Here is a 22318-nt window from a genome sequence, read left to right on the forward strand (position 1 = left end):
AACAATCAGTGTGGGCTTCATAAAGGAATAGAGAATCACTGTACTTTCAGCTCCTTATTCTAGCCCCTCTAAGAGATAGCAGAACACTTCCTGGAAAGACTGGCCTGACTGACCACTTACAGACATGGCCCAGGAAACACTGCATTTTAGGTGGTCTTTAAAATATGGAATTAAAGGTGCCAGGTAAAATTAGTTTCAGAGTTTTATGTCTCCTTTATGCAGTTCACTGGGGACTACATCTGCTATACAGCAAAATGGAGTGTTGCAGAATACTTCATCCATCTCTTTCTGAGTCCAGGTACAAATTAAAGAAAAGCCCAGAGACTGTACTCCAGCTCTCCATCCTGTCCCTGCAAAGCAGGTGTAAAAAGAAGATATACTTTGGGTTCACAGAAACAAAAATGCACATTGGAAGCTTTGATTTTCATTTCTATCCCATCTATTTGCGCTAAGATCTTCTAGGTACACATTAAATCAGTTCAGATAAAATGCTTTCAAAATAAAATGTTTCCATTACTTTAGGTGAGTAGCAATACCTAAGAGAGTACAAGCAAAAACCAAAGAATGAATGACATGATCCCAGTCTAAGTGATATATTTGGCTTGCTACTATCTTTAGTCAAAATGATTCCTTCTGGGAGGAAACTACATCTCAAGGAACTGTCTTAAAATTATAAAACATTTTGTAACTCTTTAAAGTCACAGCCGGGCAGCCCCGGTGGCCCAGCGGTTTAGCGCCGCCTTCAGCCCAGGGTGATCAAGTCCATGTCAGGATCCCTGCATGGAACCTGCTTCTTCCTCTGCCTGTGTCTCTGCCTCTCTTTCTCTCTCTGTGTGTGTCTCTCATGAATAAATAAATAAAATCTTTAAAAAAAATAAAATCCCAGCCATTTTGGATAGTAAATAGAGACACTTAAGAGGCTGAACAAAGTTACAAAGTATTATCTGTGATTTCAGATAAATGGAAGAAGAAAGCTAAAAGAGGTTACCTCCTTGTGTGGTATCAGTGGTTTTGCCCTTTTGATACTTTGATAATGGTTGGCATAGAATCATTAGAATTGTCAGGAAGTTTAAACATCAGTTCCACTTTATTTTACGTACCAGAAAGCTGAGGACTAGAGAAGAGAAGTTACTTATCCATTAAGGAAAGAGCTGGAAATAAAACCTATTAAGACCTTTAAATCTAAAATGAATGGTGTGTGTGTGTGTGTTCACAGCCATTTAGGAAAACTGCAAATGCCACCTAATCACTATATGTCCCTCCAAATATTTGTAGGTAAAAGAATTTACCCTTTCATGCATCTCTGTTTACATGAGCAGATACAGCACTAAAGTCATAGTCCTGTGAATTCTCAAATATCCAGACTAAGGGTATTAAGCTTAGAATGAAACTTGCAATCTGTGATGCTAGGGAACATGCCATTGCTAACTGGTAACAGCTTTGGGAGCTTGGAGGAGGGAGATGGTTATGACATTTCCACTGCATGTCCCTAAGTTCATTATCACTTTTGATAGCAGAACCTATAATGAAGATCTTCATATATTTTTCTTTCCCAGACTCCCCCAAATTAAATTTTTGTTTCATTTGCTCCATTAATTAAAAACAGGTTCATTATAAAAAAGAAAATACAGAAAGAAGGAAATTCCATCATTAAGAAGTAGCCCCTATTAACAATCTGCGGAGTATCTGTGTCTGAGTTGTGTCTGTGTGCATGTGTGTGTGTGTATGTGTGCATGCATACATATATGTCATATTTTTTAATGTTATAACTGGAGTCCTAGTCTTCATGCTGTTTTAAAATATGCTTCCTAGGGGCCTCTGAGTAACTCAGTCAGTTGGACATCAGACTCTTGATTTTGGCCCAGGTCATGATCTCAGGGTTGTGAGGTCAAGCTCCATGTTAGGCTCTATGCTCAGTGCAGAGTCTGCTTGTCCTCCCCTCCTCCTTGTACCCCACTCTCTCTTTCATTCTCTCTCTAAAATAAATAAAATCTTGGAAAAAGAAAAAATACATACTTCTTAATGATTAAATGTCATTTCATTTTCTTATATTCTCACAGTTCATTTTTTTTAAAAACAGCTTTTTGAGATATAATTGACCTTCAAACATTGCACATATTTAAGGTATATAGTTTAAGAAGTTTTGATGTATGTATACATCCAAGAGACCATTTTCACAGTCAACATAGTGAAGCTAAAACAACAACAACAAAATACATAGTGAAGCTACCCATCACCCCCAGAATCTTCCTCCTGCTTCTTTGTAATCATCCTGTTTCTCCTCACTACCTCGCCCCAGCTTCCCACCTCCAGGAAACTATTGATTTGCTTTTGGCACTATAGTTTGTATTTTTAGAATGTTATGTATGTGGATATGCACTCTTTTTTATCTAAGTTTTTTTCATTCAGCACAATTAAGATTCATTCATGTCTTTGATTTTTATCAACAACTTGTTCCTTTTCACTGCTGAGTAGTATTCTGCTATAAGGATGTCCCATAATTTATCCATCTACATTGTGGTGGACATTTGGATTGCTTCCAGTTTGGGGCTATCACAAAGTTGCTATGAAGATTCATGTACAAGTCTTTGAACGGACATATACTTTTTTTCCTCTTGGGAAAAATAAATGTCTAGGAGTGGAATAGTTAGATCCTACAGTAGTTATAATAACCTATACTTTTTTAAATAGAAGTCTTTATATAGCTATTCCATAATTTTTTAAGGATGTGGAGCCTGATGTGGAGCTCCATCTCATGACCCCAAGATCATGACCTAAATTTTTTTTCAAGATTAAGGGTTAGATATTTAACCAACTGAACCACCCCAAATTATCTCCACCAAACCACCACCAAAAATTATCTCCCTATAATTTTTAAGTAATACCTTATTGTTGAATGTTTAGACCTTTCTGATTTTTCACTGTTGTTGAAGATAAATCTGGTTTTTTGGCTTAAAAATGTGGCTATGTATATTCAACTTAAAAAGAAGATGAGTAGAAAGGCATTGTAAAGGAGACTTGGAAGTCCTGTATTGTTAGATCATTTTAAATTTTTCAGTGATTCCAAAATAATTATTTTATGACCTCTGCTGGGAAGCAAAGCAGCCTGAATCTTTAAATGAACCAGAATTTGAATTTGAGTTTGAAGTTATTTTGCAACCAATAGAAGTTTTGCTGTTTTGTTGTTAAATTCATGGGACCATGATTTTATCATAACATTCTTTATGAGGAGACTAAAATAAATTTGGGTGTGACCTTGATATCTAGGAGCTATAATTAGCTATACTATACTTATACTTTATAACATTTTGTTTAAAATTCCTGAAATATAGTGTTTTACTCATTTCTGTCTCTCTCACATACATGTATATGATATATATGCTGGCCACTGTAGAGGCCCAGGTCTGATCTCAGGGTTGTGAGGTCAAGCTCCACGTTGGGCTCTATGCTCTGTGCAGAGTCTGCTTGTTGTTCTCCCTCTCCTCCTCATACTCCACTCTCTCTTTCATTCTCTCTCTAAAATAAATAAAATCTTGGAAAAAGAAAAATATATAAACTTAATGATTAAATGCCATTTCATTATCTTATATTCTCATAATTCATTATTAAGTAAAACAAAATGTTTACAGAATGGTAAAGAAATGCTTGGGGAGAAAACCAATGTTAAAAAAAAAAAAAACCTAAATCCAAAATGCTATTTTATGCATAGATGCCAAAGTTTTATTTTTCTGTGGTATGTTTAGGGTTTTCTTATAACCAAACAAAAGTTGTTTCTACCCACAGATTTTTAAACAGCAGGGACATGCTTATTATTTATTGTTTTGGTATATTTTCCTCATTTACATAAGTACCCCAGCAACCAGCAGTTTAAAACTAATAAAAGCCAGAGTCCTCCATCAAGTGCAATAAAGTTTCACAACCATGAGTTAGACTGTTAGAGTGAAAAATAAACCTATATATGTGGTTATGAAGGGTTTTTTTGGGGAAAGTGTATAATCACATTTCAAAGTTAGAACTTCCATTTGAAGTAGCAGTGCAATAATAATACTTAAACATTTATGTGGAATGCTTCATCTTGGAAACACTCTCCTAACATTGGCTAATTAATCTCTACTGCTTCCCCAAGGAGCAGGTATTACTATCTGCCATTTTTTCTAGTTAGAAAATTGAGAAAGGTATGACCAGCCCAAAGAGAGTGAGGGCTGGGGAGACAAGTTTCTGGCCCTTATTATTCTGTGACTCTTTGGGATGTAACTCCTAATAGAATGCATCTAGTTCCTGTTCCACTTTAGTAAAACCATTAGTAAAACAAAGATGTAAATAGTAGTTCAGTCTACCTCATGCTTATAGATATAATCTTTACCCTCCTGCGGCTTATCTTTTGGAAAGAATGGGGTACAGAAAAGATTTGGAAGATCCACAGTACATTTCATCTGCATTTGCAATGAACTGAACCAAACTTTTCCCAGTGAGAAAAGCGGTCATATGCTTCCCCCCAGCCACAACTTCCACCTTACTATTATCTCAGCAATTTATACTTTTCCAGAAAAAATTTACCATGATCAGTACATTTAAAGAGTTGAACAAATCTGGTATGCACATTGAAGCCAGAGGAACAGTAAAATAAAACTAGTGAGCATTTACATTTTTGGAAATATAATTAATACATGCTTGAGAAATTCTGAAAGATAAACATTTAAATGTTAAAATACTTATTACTTTCCCCACAGGGACAGTGTTGGGAATTAATGAGATAACAAATGTAAAGTGCTTTGAGCTCTTTAGAAGAAAGGTGCCAGGTGCATACAAATGATTATTAATTGTTAAAGCTATCAGATGGTTACTAATATATTACTTATGATAAAATACATATTTTTATATCTGAGAAATAGGATGATTGCTATTCTTAGGATGATATAGCCAAAATAGTGCTCCCAAATGTCTCCTAGGTTACTCTACATTTTCTTGGAAGTCAGTTCTTAACCTTTCCTCAGTTTCTTGACTTTATACACATTTTCAAATAAACTATGGGGCATGACTTCCCAGTTTCCAAACTCTCCTGCACCTTTCCACTGAAGTCTTACAGATCCATCACCATGAGAGAATTCCACTGACACCACATTCTCTTCTGATTTCTTTGATTACATAATTGTTATGCCTCATGATACTGTCAGTTGTGCAAGGTGATTTTATTAGCAGGAAGCATAAGTGAAACCATCCTTTAAACAACACTAGAATTTGTTATAAAAAAAAAAGGTGGGTCCCTTGTGTGATCTGGGATAAGTGAATCTGAACTTCCTACTCTATACAACATGCTAGAATTTGTGGTAAAAGAGCAAATCCCCAATTTCATTTGGTCTTGAGACGTGCAGAGATACCCTCACAAAATCTCAATGTCCTCATATGTAAAATGAAGACAGCAGTAGCAGAGACCCACATGGGGTTGTTGGAAAGATGCAATAAAATAATGTGTATAAAGCTTCTAGTACAGTACATATTTAGTCTATAATAAGTGTTCATTAAAGGTAAATATAAGTAGATTACAGGAGATAGGAAAAGTAGATAACAGTTTGTCATTAAATTTTACCTATTTGGTTTCTTTAAAATAAATATAAAATGGATAATATATGTAAAGAGACATCCTCTTATCAACAAATAATTTTCCTATTTAGAATTGTAAAGCTCAGTAATTCATCTCAATTAATTTTTGTTTAGGATACTTTAAACATTGTATACATATGTGATTTTTTTTCAAACTTATCTTAGTTTACCAGTAGGACAGTGTCTTTGCTACATATATGTGTTAAAAGATGATGGACTATGCTTCTTTTCAAATGTTCTGTAATTAAAACATTTCACTAATTTAATCTGGTCCTTTGGCTTCTTCCACTTAATTACTTGAAGTGATTGTTTTATTATACCAAATTTTTTCCTTTCATTTTGAAGCTGTAGGTTTTTAGGTAGAGAACCTGAAACAGGCATTCTATGGTGTACGCTAATGAGAGATGCAAAGAAGGAAAGTGCATTGTCTGAAAAAAACAAGCCACGGTGGGTTAAAAAAAAAAAAAAAAAAAGGTACAGGAGAGTGAACTCATTTTACTATTGCCAGCAGCTTGAGGCTCGAGAGTGCTAATCAAAATTCACATACAAAACTTCCCTGATAGATTTAACAGTTTTGTACTGTTAAGAGGGGTTCTCACCATGTGAAAGATGCACTGCTGTGCTGAACAAAACAGAGACAGTTTTCTTTTAAAGTCCAGAGCAGATGAGAGCCATAAGGAGACAGAGGGTTTCATTTACTCTCAGGACACGATTGTGCCAGTGAACTAATGAGTCTCTTGGACCTTATGTTGCTCTGGCTTCAATTGAGGCGAGACTCTAATGGCCATGTAGTACTTCCTATCCGTCAAGTGTCTGGACAATGGGCCCCTCATATGGATTAGAATGATCTGGCAAGAAAAAGAGGTCATCATTGTACCTAGCACAGGCAGGAAACCTGGCTAATTAATGTATTTCCAACTATAGCAAAACAAAAGCTGACACACACAAAAATGTTGACTTTATTGCAGGAAATCTTAGCTTGTGGCTGAGGCACTGTTAAAAATTATTGAAATTCCATACATAAAATGATACTCCTAGTTTCCCCAACATATTCACATATTTTTAAAGATCTAAAAGTATTCTTTAAAACGACTGTGCAATTTTGGTATTGTGACTTGCATATTTTACCCTTCTGTAAAGCTGGATGATATTGAAATATTTTGAACAATTGAGAATCGAATGCTAAGAGTATCAGCACTGCATAATTTTAACAATTTGCACTTTAAAAGGTATTGTTGAATTATGATCATAAAAATCCTACTGCTGTATTAAATGGAGAATTAGAGATTACAAATGTTTATTCAAGATAGAGGGCTCGAGTTACCCTATATATTAAACTAAGAGCAGATACTGCCACCTAGATAAATTCTGATGCTTTGGTTAACTAGATGTTGGTTTACCTTACTTTTTGAGAAATGGCAACAACAAACAGTAGTGGCTTGGTACAAAAAAAAAAACCAAACAAACAAACAAAAAAAAAACAATGATAAAGGGTCACCTTAAAAACCCATGTAAAAATAATTTTCTTGGGGAAAAGATGACCCATTTTGCCAAATAGCAATGATTAAGGCTTTATTCAATTTTTTAAATGCAGAAGACAAATTACTCTTAGAAATAGGAGGAGAAAACTTTGTAAGACATAAACAAAAGCTCCATAATCCTGAAGTTTATAAAGAGGTAGAAGAGATGTGCTATCAGTAAGACTCGTAACTTTCTTGTTATATTATTTCTTCCTGAGTTCGGGAAGAAAAGGAGATTGTTCAACACCTCAAGTAAAAGCACAAATAGGTTTTAGTTTAATAGGTAAAATAATATCACTTAATATTTTTTTTCTAAAAAGAGCATTACATTATAATCTGTTTTGATAAACCTCCTAGCAAACAAAGCAAACTAACTCCACTCCCCACTCTTATTCCTAACAGCAAAAAGAATGTTGCCCTTTTTTTTGACTCCAGATTAGAATCCAAAATCAGCAGTATATTCCAGGAGCATTCATTTATCAGGTTTAGAGAGGTTTTTATCATCTTTGGACTGTTTTAGCTCTTCTTCAAATCTTATTTTGTTTTCCTCTGTTACTCCTAGAATGGCTTCAATGTCATCAATGGCAGTCTGTAAATGAACAATAAAAATAATATTCTTTTTTTAAAAAATAATATTCATTACTTAAAGACCTCTTACAACTCTTTCCCCCACCTTAATTATTTCTCCTTTTTGGATTTGAATATAATTTAGACTAGTTAAACTCAAAGTGTATTTTGCCAACTAGCACCTATCTGTGTCATCAGTCCTGAAATGAGTAAAAAAATTGAGAGTAAGAACTTGGAAACCTTTATAGAAATTTTTACAGCACTAAATCAAACCCAAAAAATGGGCTTCTATTTTATACATCTTTAATTTATTTCATTTTTTTTAGTAATTCCAGAAGTGCTGATCCATGATAGGTTGGAAAAAACAAATTCACTACAGATGATTTGAGAAGCTCTTGTCTAGTCATCCTTAAATGAGGGCTAGTAGACTTGATGGGAGTATTTACTCCCATTGGTTTTTCCCATTGGACAGAAAAATGGCACCTTTCCCATTTATTTAGCTATTTTTTTTATTGAGGTAGTATTCACATACCTTAAAATTCACTCTTACAGAGTTCAACTCATGGTTTTTAGTATATTCACAAGAAACTATCATTACTATACAATTATAGAACATTTCATCACCCCATTTAGAAACTCTGTGCCCATTAGCAGCCTTTCCTTATTTTCCTCCTCCCCAAGCTCCTGACAATCTCTAATCTACTCATTATCTCTATGGATTTGCCTACTCTGGATATTTCACATAAATGGAATCATACAATATGTGGCCTTTTGTGTCTGACCTCCTTCACTTAATGTTTTCAAGGTTCATTTGTCTTGCAGCACAGATCAGACCTGCATTTCCTTTTTATATCTGAATAATATTCCATTTTATCTATTATCTATTTTTACTTTGATTGTTTGCACTTTAGGTATTGTACCTAAAAAGGCATTGCTAGCTACAAGGTCATGAAGATTTATTTATAGCTGTGTTTTCTCCTAAGAGTTTTTTATTTTTATTTTTATTTTTCCTAAGAGTTTTATAGTTGTGACTCTTACATTTAAATTTTTGATCCATTTTTATTTAGTTTTATATATGCTGTGGAGTAGAGGAACAGCTTCATTCATTTGTATGTGGATATCTGTGTTTTGTGTTTTCTCCAGTACCATTTGTTAAAAAGACAGTTTTTTTCCCATCAAGTTGTTTTGGCACCCTTCTTGAAAATCAGTTGACTATAAATTTATGAGTTTATTTTGGACTCTGAATGATCTATGTCTATTCTTGTGCCAGTACCACACTGTCTTGATTACTGGAGCTTTGTAGTTAAGTTTCATATATTGATTTTTTTTAAAAAAGATTTTATTTATTTATTTTAGAGATAGAGTATGGAAGGGGTGGAGCAGAGGGAGAGGGATAAGTAGACTCTGGGCCAAGTGTGGAGCCCCACTCAGGGCTCAATCCCATAACCCTGAGATCATGACCTGAGACAAAATCAAGGTCAGATGCTTAACTGACTGAGCCACCGGGACACTCCATTGTAGTTAAGTTGAGAAGCATAATTCCCCTTTGTTGTTCTTTTTAAAGATTATTTTGACTATTTTGGACCCTTTGCATTTCTACAGGAATTTTAGGATCATTTGGTAAATTTCTGCAGTAAAGCCAGCTGGGATGCGGATAGGAATTGGTGTTGAATCCATAGATCAATCTGGGGAGTATTATTTAGATCTTCTTTCTTTTATGATGGACAGATCTTGTACTTTTTTCTGTTAAATTTGTTACTAAGTATTTTATTCTTTTTGATGCTATTATAAATGGAATTTTTAAAAAAGTTTAAATTTAAAATTAAATTTATTTTTGGATTTTTCATTGCTAGTATATAGAAATACAATATGTCTCTGTATTGATCTTGGGTCTTGCAAACTTTCTCAACTTGGTTATTAGATCTAATATGTTGTTTCTGGGTTCATTAGGATTTCCTAAGTACAAGATCATGTTATTTGTGAATAGAGATAGTTTTACTTTTTTCTTTCTAATCTGTATGCCTTTTATTTCTTTTTCTTGCTTAATTGCTCTGGCTAGAACCTCGAGTACAATGATGAATAGAAGTGGTGAGAGCAGATATCTTTGTCTTGCTCCTGATCTTAAAAGGAAATCTTTCAGTCTTGCACTGTTAACTATGATGTTGGCTATGGTTTTTCCCTAACCCATAGGTTGAGGAAGTTCCCTTCTAATCATAGGATGAGTGTTTTTAGGAAATTGTGTTATATTTTGTTAAATGCTCTATCTGTACCCCTTTCCATATTTATTTAGTCTTTGTAAATCCTTTATAGAAGGATTGAGAAATTGCAACAACAAACAGTAGTGGCTTGGTACAAAAAAAATGTTTTGTCGATTTAAAAAAAAACAAAAGGTGCAGGAGAGTGAACTCATTTTACTACTGCCAGCAGCTTGAGGCTCAAGAGTGCTAATTACTAAAATGAATCTATTCCACTTTTCAGGTTTTGTCATTGTTTCTAATTTGTTAAGATTTAAAGTTTTTACCTTTAGACATTTTGGTAAGAGTAAAAAATATCAAGATAACATTGTTTCACTTGAGAAGGCTAGAAACCATGAGATTTAAAAGCTACTTGGAAACATCTGACTTGAGAAGGCTAGAAACCATGGGATTTAACCTACTTGGGAACATCTGACTTTTGATAATTTTGAAAGTCAGGTAAATGGCAGAGAAATAGCCTTCATTTTCTCAGTAGTATTTGACTCTGCTAACCTCATGTCCAAGCTTGGGGTTTACCAAGTCTGTGTGGTTTTGAAGATAAACCACCTGTCTTAGTCTGCAGGCCCAGGCCTGCTATAATAAAATACCATAGACTGGGTGGCTTAAGCCGCAAAAATTTATTTATTATGGTTCTGAAATCTGGGCAGTCTCAGTTCAGATGCCCAGCCAATTCAATTCCTGGCAGGAGCTCTCTTCCTGGCTTGCAGACAACCTTCTCTTTGCTGTACTCTCTCAAAGTGGTGGGGGTGGAGACAGGTTAAGAAAGCAAACAAACTCTCTGTTCTCTTATAAGGGCACTAATCACATCAGGAGGTCCCCACCCTCTTGACCTCATTTAAACAATACACCTCAAATGTCCCTTTACCATATATCATCACATTGGGGGTTAGGGCTTCAACATGGAAATTTTGGGAGAACATAATTTAATCCATAGCACCATTTGATTCTGGTTATTATATTTGGATAGACTAGATTGATCATGTGCTTAGAATTTTGCACATGGCAGTAACTGATGAAATGATGCTAGCTGACAGTAACTTAGAATATAAATGAAGAGATAGATCCTTTCAGACCAGTGAAAGCTGATGCAGCACTGGGCCTATTTTTCATTGAGTCTTAGTCATGTTGTAGGAAAAGCAATGGTCATTCTTTCAACTCATAGAATCACATTGAAGAGGAAAGCATTATCATTATTATTACTGTTATTAGAGAGACCAGGCCCTAGTGCAAGGAAAATACATTCAAAGTTTACATTTTTAGCTTTCATTGGGCTTTCCATTTAAGAGAAAGATCACATGTGGTTTCCAATTGAGTCCTTTGAGTTACTTGACCTGTTCAAACATGATGAAGGCCCATGCTGGGAATCAGATGCAGATTTTGGTGATCAATACCAGCTATTCACAGAAACAGACACAATGATCAATGGAACAGAATAGAAAACTCAGAGATGGACCCACAACTCTATGGTTATCTAATCTTCAACAAACAGAAAAGAATATCCAATGGAAAAAAGACAGTCTCTTCAACAAATGGTGTTGGGAAAACTGGACAGCCAGGTACAGAATGATGAAACTGGACCACTTTCTTACACCATACACAAAAATAAATTCAAAATGGATGAAAGACCTAAATGTGAAATAGGAACCATCAAAATCCTAGAGGAGAACACAGGCAGCAACCTCTTTGACCTCAGCCACAGCAGCATCTTACTAGGCATGTCACCAGAGGCAAGGGAAACAAAAGAAAAATGAACTATTGGAACTTCATCAAGACCAAAGGTTCTAAAAAAAAAAAAAATACCAAAGGCTTTTGCATAGTGAAGGAAACAATCAAGAAAACTAAAAAATCTATGGAATGGGAGAAGATAAAGGGGTAGTATCCAAAATCTATGAAGAACTTATCATACTCAACACTGCAAAAATACATAATCCAGTTAAGAAATGGGCAGAGGATATGAATGGACATTTTTCCAAAGAAAACATCCTTATGACTAACAGACACATGAAAAGATGCTCAGCATCACTCATCATTAGGGAAATACAAATCAAAACCATGATGAGGGGTACTTGGGTGCCTGTCAGTTAAGCATCTACCTTTGGCTCAGGTCATAATCTCAGGATCCCAGGATGGAGTCCTGCATTGGGCTTCTGCTCAGTGGGGAGTCTGCTTCTCCCGCTCCCCTCTCCCTCTGTGCTCACACACACACTCTCTCTCCAATAAAAAAAATCTTTAAAAAAAAAAAAAAACATGATGAGACACTACATCACACCTGTCTGAATGGCTAAAATTAACAACACAGGAAACAACAGATATTGGTGAGGCTGGGGAACCCTCTAACACTGTTCACAGGAATGCAAACTGGTGCATCCACCCCGGAAAACAGTATGGAGGTTCCTCAAAGAGTTAAAAATAGAACTACTCTGTGATCCAACAATTGTACTACTAGATATTTATCCAAAGGCTACAAAAATGCTGATTCAAAGAGGCACATGCACCCTGATATTTATAGCAGTGTTATCAACAATAGCCAAACTATGGAAAGATAAAGAAGATGTGGTATATATACACAATGGAATATTGCTGGGCCATCAAAAAGAATTAAATCTTGGCATTTGCAATGACGTGGATGGAGCTAAAGTATATTAAGTGAAATAAGTCAGAAAAATACAAACACCATATGATTTCACTCATATGTGGAATTTAAGAAATAAAACAGATGAGCATATGGGAAGGGGAACAAAAAAAAAGAGAGGGAAGCGAACCAGAAGAGACTCTTAACAATAGAGAACAAACTGAGGGTTGATGGAGGAGGGTTGGAGATGGGCTGAATGAGTGATGGGTATTAGAGAGGGCACTTGTGTGATGAGCAGTGGGTGTTATATGTAAGTGATGAATCACTAAATTCTATACCTGAAACCAACCTGACACTATATGTTAACTAGAATTGAAATAAAAAATTGAAATGAAAAAAATACCAAGTGTTCATCTCTGTTCAGCCTGTGTTTCAAAAACTCTTGTGTGGTTCTTGTTCCTGTTTTCTTGTTCTTGTTCCTGTTTCTAGAGTTTGGAGACTTCTGATCAATTACATACAAGTAGTTTTCATGGACCAATATCTATAAAGGCCATTTGGAAGCTTCAAACAGGTTAGTGATGAAATTTCTGCTCCACTTTGAACAAACAGGGTGTACAAGGCCCATGTATATGCTGAGGGGTTTTTCTGTTTCTCCCTACTATGTATTATCCTTCCTGGGGTCTCAGAACTCCTCTGGCTCTAGAAACATGGCCTCCCCAGGAATCCTTGGCCAGACACTGCATTATCTGAAATGTAAATAGGTTACATTCAGGATTTTTTTGTGGTGACTGTCTCTGTTTTGGTTTCATTGTGACACTTCAGCTTCACCTCTGATCTCAGAAAGCCCTGTTGTCTTGTAAACTGGGTTTTGAAATGGCAGCAACTTAAAACAAGTCTACTATATTTCAAAGAAAAAATTTCAAACTATTAAATTTAACTAACAGGTTCAGTGGGAACCTTATAATATTGACCCTGTGCATTATAAGATCTGTACTGCTTCACAATAATAAAAAAAATGGTTTAGCACTTGTTTACAATACAGCATGAGGTATTTTCAGTCCTTGTATAGAAATTAACCAGAATCGTTAGTTAATTAACACCTCACCTTAAAATTGGTCTCGCCTTGCATATTAGGTGCTGATATTTCTTGATGGATGATGAAGAGATTTCGAGCAAAGGTCATGAGGACCCCCTGGAGATCTTCACCGATTGTTCTGTTAATGATATCCAAACAAATGAGTTTACCAACGATTCCCCTCACATGCTTAAAAACAATCACCCTCTCATTTGTGCCTGTCTGGTGGTGGAATTTAATGAGTATTTTCAATCTCACAAGGTGGCAATCTTCAGGGAGATATGAAAGATGAGGCTCCATTTTAACTTGCCAACAAAGAGGATTTGTGTAATAAATATTTTTTATTAATCAACTTAGCAGAATATAAGAATAGCTTCAGTCATTCCTAGCAAAAGGCTACCACTGAGCTAGGATAGTAGTATTAGCTCATTTAAAAAAATGTTGAAATCAGCTGAAGAGAATTGTTGCTAAGTATAATTCATAGCCAACAATTTCCTTGTCTACAGAGATACTTGCACCCAGTATTCTGGAGACTTTTGTCTGGGGCTTATTTTCTATTTATGAGTATGCTCCATCCATGTTCCTAGGAGAATGTGTCTCATTTCTGAATATCCAGCTTTATAAAGCTGAACACACACTTGAAGATTTCAGAGATAATTTGCAAACTATCCTGTAAAATTACACAGTGGTCAGTGAACATTCCTCAACAGCTGGATTGTTGTTAAATTTTAACTTTGTAACAAAATGCAGGGTATTTTTTTCTGGTTATTTTGTGAACTTTCTGTATCAAAGGGAAAAAAACCCAGATTAAATGAACGGATTGATTTTTAAGAATTGTTCTGTCCTGAGGGTACAACACAAAAGAGCTGCCTCTTAAGGCAACTGCAAAGAACTTGGGTTACTTCCTTCCCAGTTGTTACCTGTAAAATAAGTCATTTTAGAGTGTAAGGCTTAAACACCCTTAGAATGGCTGCCGTCCAGCCTGATTAGGCTTTTTTCCTGTAGGTCAGGCTAGGAGCAGAAAGTTTCCCAGGCCCCAGGACGGGAGACTTTGTCCTGCCACTGGCAATGTGACTTTGGGAAGAAAGCAGCTTGAGCTCTCTGGGTCTTTCTTTCTTTTTTCTTTAATGAAGGAATTGGACTGGATTAGTGCTTCCAAACTTTTGGAGTTACAGTCCCCAAATCCAAGGACTGTCTACTCTTGCTTCTCATAGTTAGTGAACATTAGTATTATTGCCTTTTTTAAGAGAATAATAGCCAAAGGCAACTTAGAGTCCATAATTCTTAAAAGTGATTTGTACTTTATTGCCACAGAGGCAGTAAGTAATAGACACCGGGCACAGCAGATTCCTGGGCCCCAGCAGATGAATAAAATCAGAATCTTTGGGTTTGGGATCCAGGAATGTATAGTTTCACTGAGACCCCAGATGATTCAGATAGCTAGCTAGCTAGATATAGAAAGAAAGAAGATTGAAGCCCATACTTAAAAAATTTGTGTGTGTGTGCATGCGTGCGTGCGTGCGTGTGTGTGTGTGTGTGTACAATGCTGGGCCCACACATGGATTCATGGCCTCTTGCCATCTCTCCTTAGTCTCCTGGGGTCCATGGTCCCCAGGTTGTAAACCAAGAGACTGAATAAACTCTAAGTCTTTTTCCATATTAATTCATTTCTAGAATTTCCTTCATTTTTCCTTCCTTGAAATTTCTTGAATTCTGCTATTCCCAGAAATATACCAGTATAAATGGAGTCAGTATGAAGTTATTCTGGCAAAGCCAAACCACAGAATTCTGGTAAGGTCATCCTTCTGGGAGCCCTTCCCTTTCCTAAAGAGGTGGCTGACTAACATTCTTCACCTGATGTGAACTGATTGTAACAAAACCAACCAGCTCGTGAAAAGCCTCTCCTTAAAACCCTAGAGAAAATCCACACAACACAAAGAAAGTTTGTATTTGCTCATCTTTTCTTTTTCAATATGAGTTCTAGAAAAGACTTTCTCCTGGTCATTGTCTATTAAAATATTTGTTCTCAACCTCCATGTCCATGTATCAGTGCAATTCCTGATGTACTAACTGTAATTCCTCCCATTTATCACATACCTAAGAAAGTACAGCTGTATGCAAGTGAGAATTTCGGGAGTAATCTTGAATCCTACCTAATACTCAGAAAAAGTAAATTAATGCACTTGGTCTAAACTTACATGGGTAGTGATGAGCTTTACAGTAGGCTGAGAATCTCTATAATAGGGTTCCCCAGGTAAGGTAGCCATACCTTATGGGAAAAGTACACTAGATTCAAGGTCCGGAGACACTTGTAAACCACATCTCTGTTTGAACACCCAGTTTGTTTTCTACACTAGGAGAGTCCGTTAATCCCCAGGGTCCTTCCTTTCCCCAATATTCTCTGGTTCTATGGCTGGAGGGAAAGGATGAGAAAGATGAGATAGGAAATAATAGACAAGGCTCTAGAATCTTCAGGAGGCCCACATGCATCAACAGTGCCCTTTCTGTAGGATATGTGAGTAGCAGTACCATCTAGAAGGTACACCAGCAGAGCTATTTCCACCACCAAAGCTAGCCTACAGGTCAAGATATTCCTGCTTGAAGTCTCAGGAGCAGGTGTAGGGATAGGGTAGTTGGGCGAGCTCCTCTTCATCACCAGTCTAATTATTCATTCTGTAGGCTTCATCATCAAACCAACTTTGCTGCTCAGTTTGATGATTGGGGAATTTCCTTTCTTACATAAGTATCTTCTGTCTCCTAAATTCCCTGATGCTGTCCTCTTGCCTGGTTCCTTGGTGCTCAAGTACCCACCTGGATACATCTTGTGACTCATGCTGCAGGAACTTGGCCATCCCTGTTAACACTATCCCTGTCTCATCCTGTCAGTTGTAGGATACCAGTTCTGTTCCTGCATGTCAGCCTCTTCTGGGTTCTGCCACTTGGTGACAGGCTTTCTTCATGCCATCCCCTTACTGGCCTGGGTCTGTAAATGCAGCTTCCTCTTTGAGCTCCTATGGTGGTGCTCCTCCCAACTAACTCTCTGGATATCCGTTCACTCTCTGTAGTTGACTTTTCCTGATGCTGTGAGCTGTTGCTCTTTGGGATGATGTCCTGGTGCCTGGACTCCCTGGGTAATTGGCTTCCCTGGCTGCTCTCCTCCCTTTACCTGAAGGGTCCTGTCCCTCCCAGCTTCATTTCAGTGCATGAGAGGTTGTGTAATTCCAGTCCTGGCCCAGCTTGTACTTTGCAGTTTACCTTTCAGACCAGCCAGTACCTGGTAGGGCAGGGTTCATGTTTCTCTGTTCTGATTTCTAGTTCTTGTACTTAACTAACCTACTTCTCTGAATTCCTGAGCTTAGACATGTACTTGGACCTGGAACTTTACCTGCTTAATTAGACTCATAATTCTGAAAATACAAAGTTCTTATACCCCAGCTTGCCAACTTTAAATCCATTGACTGCTTGATTCTCTCAGTCCTGGTGACTGCTGGGTGGCCTGTGTCCTGCCACAATCCTGGGCACATTAACTCCTTTACTTATTTACTAACTGTCCACCCATGACCATGTCAGTTTCATGAAGGCAGGGACTTTCTTTTGGTTCACTGCTATATACCTAACACCTACAATGGTACCTGGCACTGTTGATAAAATACTTTTGAATTTTCTGGTAGTGAGGATAGGGCAGGGGGAAAGTAGAGGGATAGAACATTACTGGGAAGCAAAGGGCAGCTCCTTCTCTGCACATGCACAGAGGTATCCCTGGCTCTGTTTTCCTCCTAGACATGAATATCCAGGCAGATAAGATGAATGTATACTTGTTGGGTGTTAGGTCTTATTCCTGTTGCTCTCCTGACAGCATAACAAGAGTGAGGAAGACAGCTTAAAATGAACAGTGAAGGGACTCTCCTAACATGACCCAGTAAATTTTACATGTTTATGGGACTTTGGGGAAAGGTGGGGACTGGAAGGGATGACTCAGGCAGCCAGCTCTCCACTCAAGTGAAGAGAAGCATTTAAGACTTTAAACACTAGGTTGAACTGTTAGCCACATTCTGGCTACAAAGTGGGGGGAGGCTGAATATCTCTGCACTGATAAGGGCCTATCGTAAGTGACAGTGCTGTGGTAAAACAAAGGACCGTACTTAGGAAAGGGGAGTGCGTGTTCTGTGCATGTCTTTGCCCATTTCAGTGTGCAACTCTTGGGACCAGTTTCCAGGGGATTGAGCACCTAGGAGAAACTGAGGCTACTCAGGACATTGGTGCTTAGTAGAGGAATTAGCTCTTATTTGGTTTTTCATGAGACCAGATCTTAGTGTATGTATGCATTTCAATTCGAGGCCACAATGTCTACACTGGTATAGAAGTCACAAGGAAGAAAAATATAGGCAGAAACAGTTTCCCAGTAAGTTAAGATAATTTAAAAGTATCAAATGGCCGTATTCCAAGATATGAAATAAGATCGTGTCTCTAAAGTACAAATCCTAGATCAGAAGACAAATTTGCTAGCTCTCCAGAATATGCTGGGGAGAAATTTGCAGGAGATAGGAAACAGACCAGCCTCCTGAGTGCTGCTGGCAGGACTCTTAGCATACATGCATCAAGGGCTGACTGGAGCTGAGGAAGGGCTATGGACCCTGTCTTTTGGGAAAGCATCTTGCCAAGTCACCAGAGCACTTTTCTAAGCATACCAGAATGACACCTGCCCTTCTACAATATGGATGTCTGATCTGGTTCCTCCTCAGTCAGATTTATTGTGTCTTATATGTGTATGTGTTTGAGTATAATATGTTGTTGGAACTAGCCTCTTTCCCATAAATTTTGGATAATTAATCAGTTATATTTATGAACCCCCACTGACACATCTAAAGTCATTTTATGAAATACTTGAAGATCTAAATAAAACAAGATAGACTTCCAATAAATCAGTACGCTGATTAAAATGCATGAGAAGCATCATTCTTATTGGATGGTATAGTCTATTTTCATAGTTTATCACATCTCATAGACACACTTCATACTCACAACATTCCCAACTTGTTTCTCTTCAGGTGTTCATATAATATAAAAACAGTTCCTTGTCTCTCCTAGAAAATTTGAATAGGGAGAAAAGAAATAGCATATTATCTCAGAAGCAAAGAAAACATACTACACTAAGACCATTAAGACTGATTGGAATTAAAATCCAGAGCTACCTTCAAATATTGTGAAAAGCACATTTTGGGAAGCTGTCTCCTGAATATGGAATAGATACGTTCTGGAACAGCAATGTTGTTGTTGTCAATTTAGATATAATTTACATATAACATTGTGTAAGTTGAAGGTATATGCCTTGATCTGATACATTTATATATTGTGATATGATTACGACTGTAGCCTTAGCTAACACTTTTATCACGTTTTATAATTATTTCTTCTTTGTGGTGAGGACATGTAAGATCTAGTCTCTTTGCAGTTTTGAAGTATATAATACAGTATTATTGACTATAATGACCATGCTATGCTTTAGATCCCTAGAACTTACTTGTCGACTAGTTGCAAGTTTATACCCTTAAATGGTATCTCTGCAATTCTCCTACTTCCCAGCCCAATAGCCACAATTTACTCAGTTTCTGAGCTCAGCTTTTTTAGTTCCAAATATAAGTGATATCATAAAGTGTGTGTCTATCTTTTTTATCTCACTTAGCATAATGCCCTCAATGTCCAATCATATTGCAAATGGCAGGATTTCCTTCATTCTCATGACTGAATGATATTCCATCATATATATACATACATATAAAATATTTTCCTTATCCATTCACCCATCAATGAACACTTAGACTCTTTCCATGTCTTGGCTATTGTGAATAATGCTACAGTGAATATGGGGGTACAGATAGCTTTTTGAGATACTGATTTGGTTTCCTTCAGATATATGCCCAGAAGTGGAATTGCTAGATCATTTGATGGTTATATATTCAATTTTTTGAGGAACCCCTGCACTGTTTTCCACAGGGGCTGAGCCCATCAACATGCCCAAGGGTCCTCTTTTCTCCATAGCTGTGCCAAAACTTGTTATCTCTTGTCTAGGGCAGTGTTTTGTTTTGTTTTTGAATATGATCTTCAGAACATCTGTATCAGAATTATCTAATGTGCTTGTTAAAAAGGCATTTTCATAGGCATCGTCCAAACTCAAGATCTTTGGGAGGTAATCTGACTTTCAGTTTACTTCCTGAGTGATTCTCATGCAAATCAAAATTTGAAAACCACTATTCTGAGAGCAATGGGTAAAAATATATAGGGAAACAATTTATTGTGTGGAAAATAATTTGTATTTCAATGGAATTTATGGCACACCCTATTGCGTTGATTTTATGGAAGAGATTTACAACTCTCTAAATTGTGGGTGACTGAGAGACAAATTCTGGGAGAGGTTCAGTTGATTTTCCTCATCTGCTCCCCTTATGGAAAAACCAGTTTTTTCTCTATTTGCATGTCCATTTCAGTATTCCTGATCTATAAAGATGTCTTGGGTTTTTGGATTTTTTTTTTTGTACTGGTTATAACATCTGTCTGATTTTTCTGTTAAGTAAAATACCATGTTTTTATTTTTGGATGTGTATAAGAGGCATGATTTTATCCTTTTTTGAAAATTATCTTTAAACCGTTTTCTCCAAATAAATAAAAAGTTAACTCTGGAGTTGTCCAGTAGTGGAAATGGCTGTCCTGTGAAGTTGTAAACTCATCATGCAAAGTCTAAAAAAGAACTATTTTCAAGATTTGGTAAAAGAAATTACATGTTAGAATTGAGACTGTTGACTCATTTTGTCGGGGAACATGGGCATTAGGACAGGCATTGGATTAGAACAGTGGCTCTCAATGCTGGCTGCATATTAGAAGCATCTGAGTGCTTTATTTTGATTTTTAAGATAATGCATTATAATATTTTTATCAGTATTAGTAAGTATTTTTGGTGCTTCCTTAAATTTTGTGCTCTGAGTATGGGGCCTCACTTGTCTCATCCCAATCCCAGCCCCACTGGCCTTCTGTACTTTTTAAAGCTCCTCACTCAGGTCATTCTAATGGGCAGTCAGGGTTGAGAACCACTGACTAGTTTATCTGTAAGGTATCCTTTGCATCCCTTTCTGTACTGTCCAATATGGTAGCCACTAGGCACATGGGGCTACTGAGAACTTGAAATAAATATGAGTAGTCCAAATTGAGATGCACTATAGCTTTCAAAATCTGAGTACAAAAAATGTAAAATTATGTCATTAATAACTTTTATGCTGATTACATATTGAAATATTAGTTTTGTTTGAGGAGGGAGCATCCTTTTCTTGATACTGATTTCTGAATCAGTAGGTAGGCTGGGTCATGCTGCAATAATTCTAAAAAACAAACTCAATTCCTAGTTGTTTGTAATAACAAATATGTGGTTCTTGCTTGTACTCTACTCTCCACATGAGCTGGCATGGGTCTCTAGTATACTCAGGGAACCAGGTGAAGGAAGCTCTGTCTCAGTGTGCTTCCATGATTTCTAAAGTAGGAAAATGGACATGGCAACTCATGAAGTAGCCCTTGAAGGCTTCTGCATCGAAAGGACATGTATCACTTCTGCTTATATGTCATGAGGCCAAGTAAGTTATTTGGCCATACTTGACTTCAGGGAGAGGGCTGAGGAAGTATACGCCTATTATGTGCCTGGAAGGAGGAGAATCAGAACATTTGTGAACAGCTCTAATAATTGCCACCACCATGGCAGTACCCTGGCCCGAGGAAATGACTGCTGGTGGTTATGGAGATATTTAGGACCATGGCACACTGCCTATGTATGTGTGAGACCGGCCCTTCCCCACACTGTCACAGGCGGTAAACGTGAAACTTTTCTCCATATGGCTTTCATTACAACTTCATTTCATTAGGAAATCAGTGGGGGTATTCTGTTGCATTACAGAAATACCAAGAACAAGACCCACCAAGTTGCTCACAAACTCTATAATCCTTCCTTCCAATATTCAGCAAGGAAAATACACTTGTGAGGCGATCTCATTTCCCTGTTTTCCCCCTCAAGAGTTTGGGTACGAAACATTGGAAATTCTGTGATCATCAAGAAGAGAGACATAAATGTCAAGAAACAAGGACTTTTGAGGATTCTTTTGATAACATTGACAATTGATGTATTAATGTTGCTTCTTTTTCTGGAAAGAGCACCCATATTAAATTTGACCAACAGTGGGAGTGGGTAGTGGAGGCTTTTTAGACTTAGCATAACCCAAAGAGGCAATAATAGTTTAGAGAAGTTAGTATTAAACATAGCTTTTTTTTTCCTCTCTCTCTCTTTTGTAAGGTAGAGAGACATGGGGGCCACAGAGAAGTTTGTGCTTCTTTAGTTGAAGAATACATATAGGGTGCCTAGATGGAATATTTTATTTGAAATAATTCCCAGCACTTTTGGACTGGGTTGTAATAATATTTTAGAAATACAAATAGTTTTTAGGGGAAAGACTATAGGGGGAAAAGATGCATAGGGAACACCCTTGGTGTAAGAGAATCATGTTTGACTTTATGGATTCAAATGTTAGTTCCACAAAGTGCCTGGCTGTGTGATGGTGGGAAAGTGCTGAAACCCTTGAAGCCTAAATTCCCCCATGTAATGCAGGAGAAATAGTAGCTTCTTAGAGAAGAGATTGGAAGATTGAAGAGGTAATGAAATAGTGCTTTGCTCAGTGGCCAGCACATAGCAGAT

General features: G+C 37.0%; 1 protein-coding gene and 1 long non-coding RNA gene across 10 annotated transcripts in view; one reads left to right on the top strand and one right to left on the bottom strand.

The window, feature by feature from the left end:
- Nucleotides 1-22318, top strand: part of LOC129506299 (uncharacterized) — an 86608-nt gene that overhangs the window by 11271 nt on the left and 53019 nt on the right. For 2 of the 3 annotated variants that reach the window (XR_008663740.1, XR_008663738.1), the window contains exon 3: nucleotides 13005-13086. The exons of the other annotated variant lie outside the window; for it this stretch is intronic. This is a non-coding gene — a long non-coding RNA (uncharacterized LOC129506299). The remainder of the gene's footprint in view (nucleotides 1-13004; nucleotides 13087-22318) is intronic. 3 annotated transcript variants of the gene reach the window in all.
- IQCH (IQ motif containing H) overlaps nucleotides 7594-22318 on the bottom strand; it is a 200814-nt gene continuing 186089 nt past the window's right edge. For 5 of the 7 annotated variants that reach the window (XM_055319891.1, XM_055319894.1, XM_055319893.1 and 2 more), the window contains 3 exons: nucleotides 18613-18674; nucleotides 13621-13729; nucleotides 7594-7710 (listed from right to left, as the gene is read on the bottom strand). In XM_055319891.1, the coding sequence (XP_055175866.1) occupies nucleotides 7594-7710; nucleotides 13621-13729; nucleotides 18613-18674 (288 nt within the window). Of the gene's footprint in view, nucleotides 7711-13620; nucleotides 13730-18612; nucleotides 18675-22318 lie in introns of those variants that run through there. The other 2 variants (XM_055319895.1, XM_055319897.1) reach the window with 1 other exon arrangement.

Source organism: Nyctereutes procyonoides, unplaced genomic scaffold (assembly GCF_905146905.1).
Source record: "Nyctereutes procyonoides isolate TBG_1078 unplaced genomic scaffold, NYPRO_anot_genome, whole genome shotgun sequence".
NCBI lineage: Eukaryota > Metazoa > Chordata > Mammalia > Carnivora > Canidae > Nyctereutes > Nyctereutes procyonoides.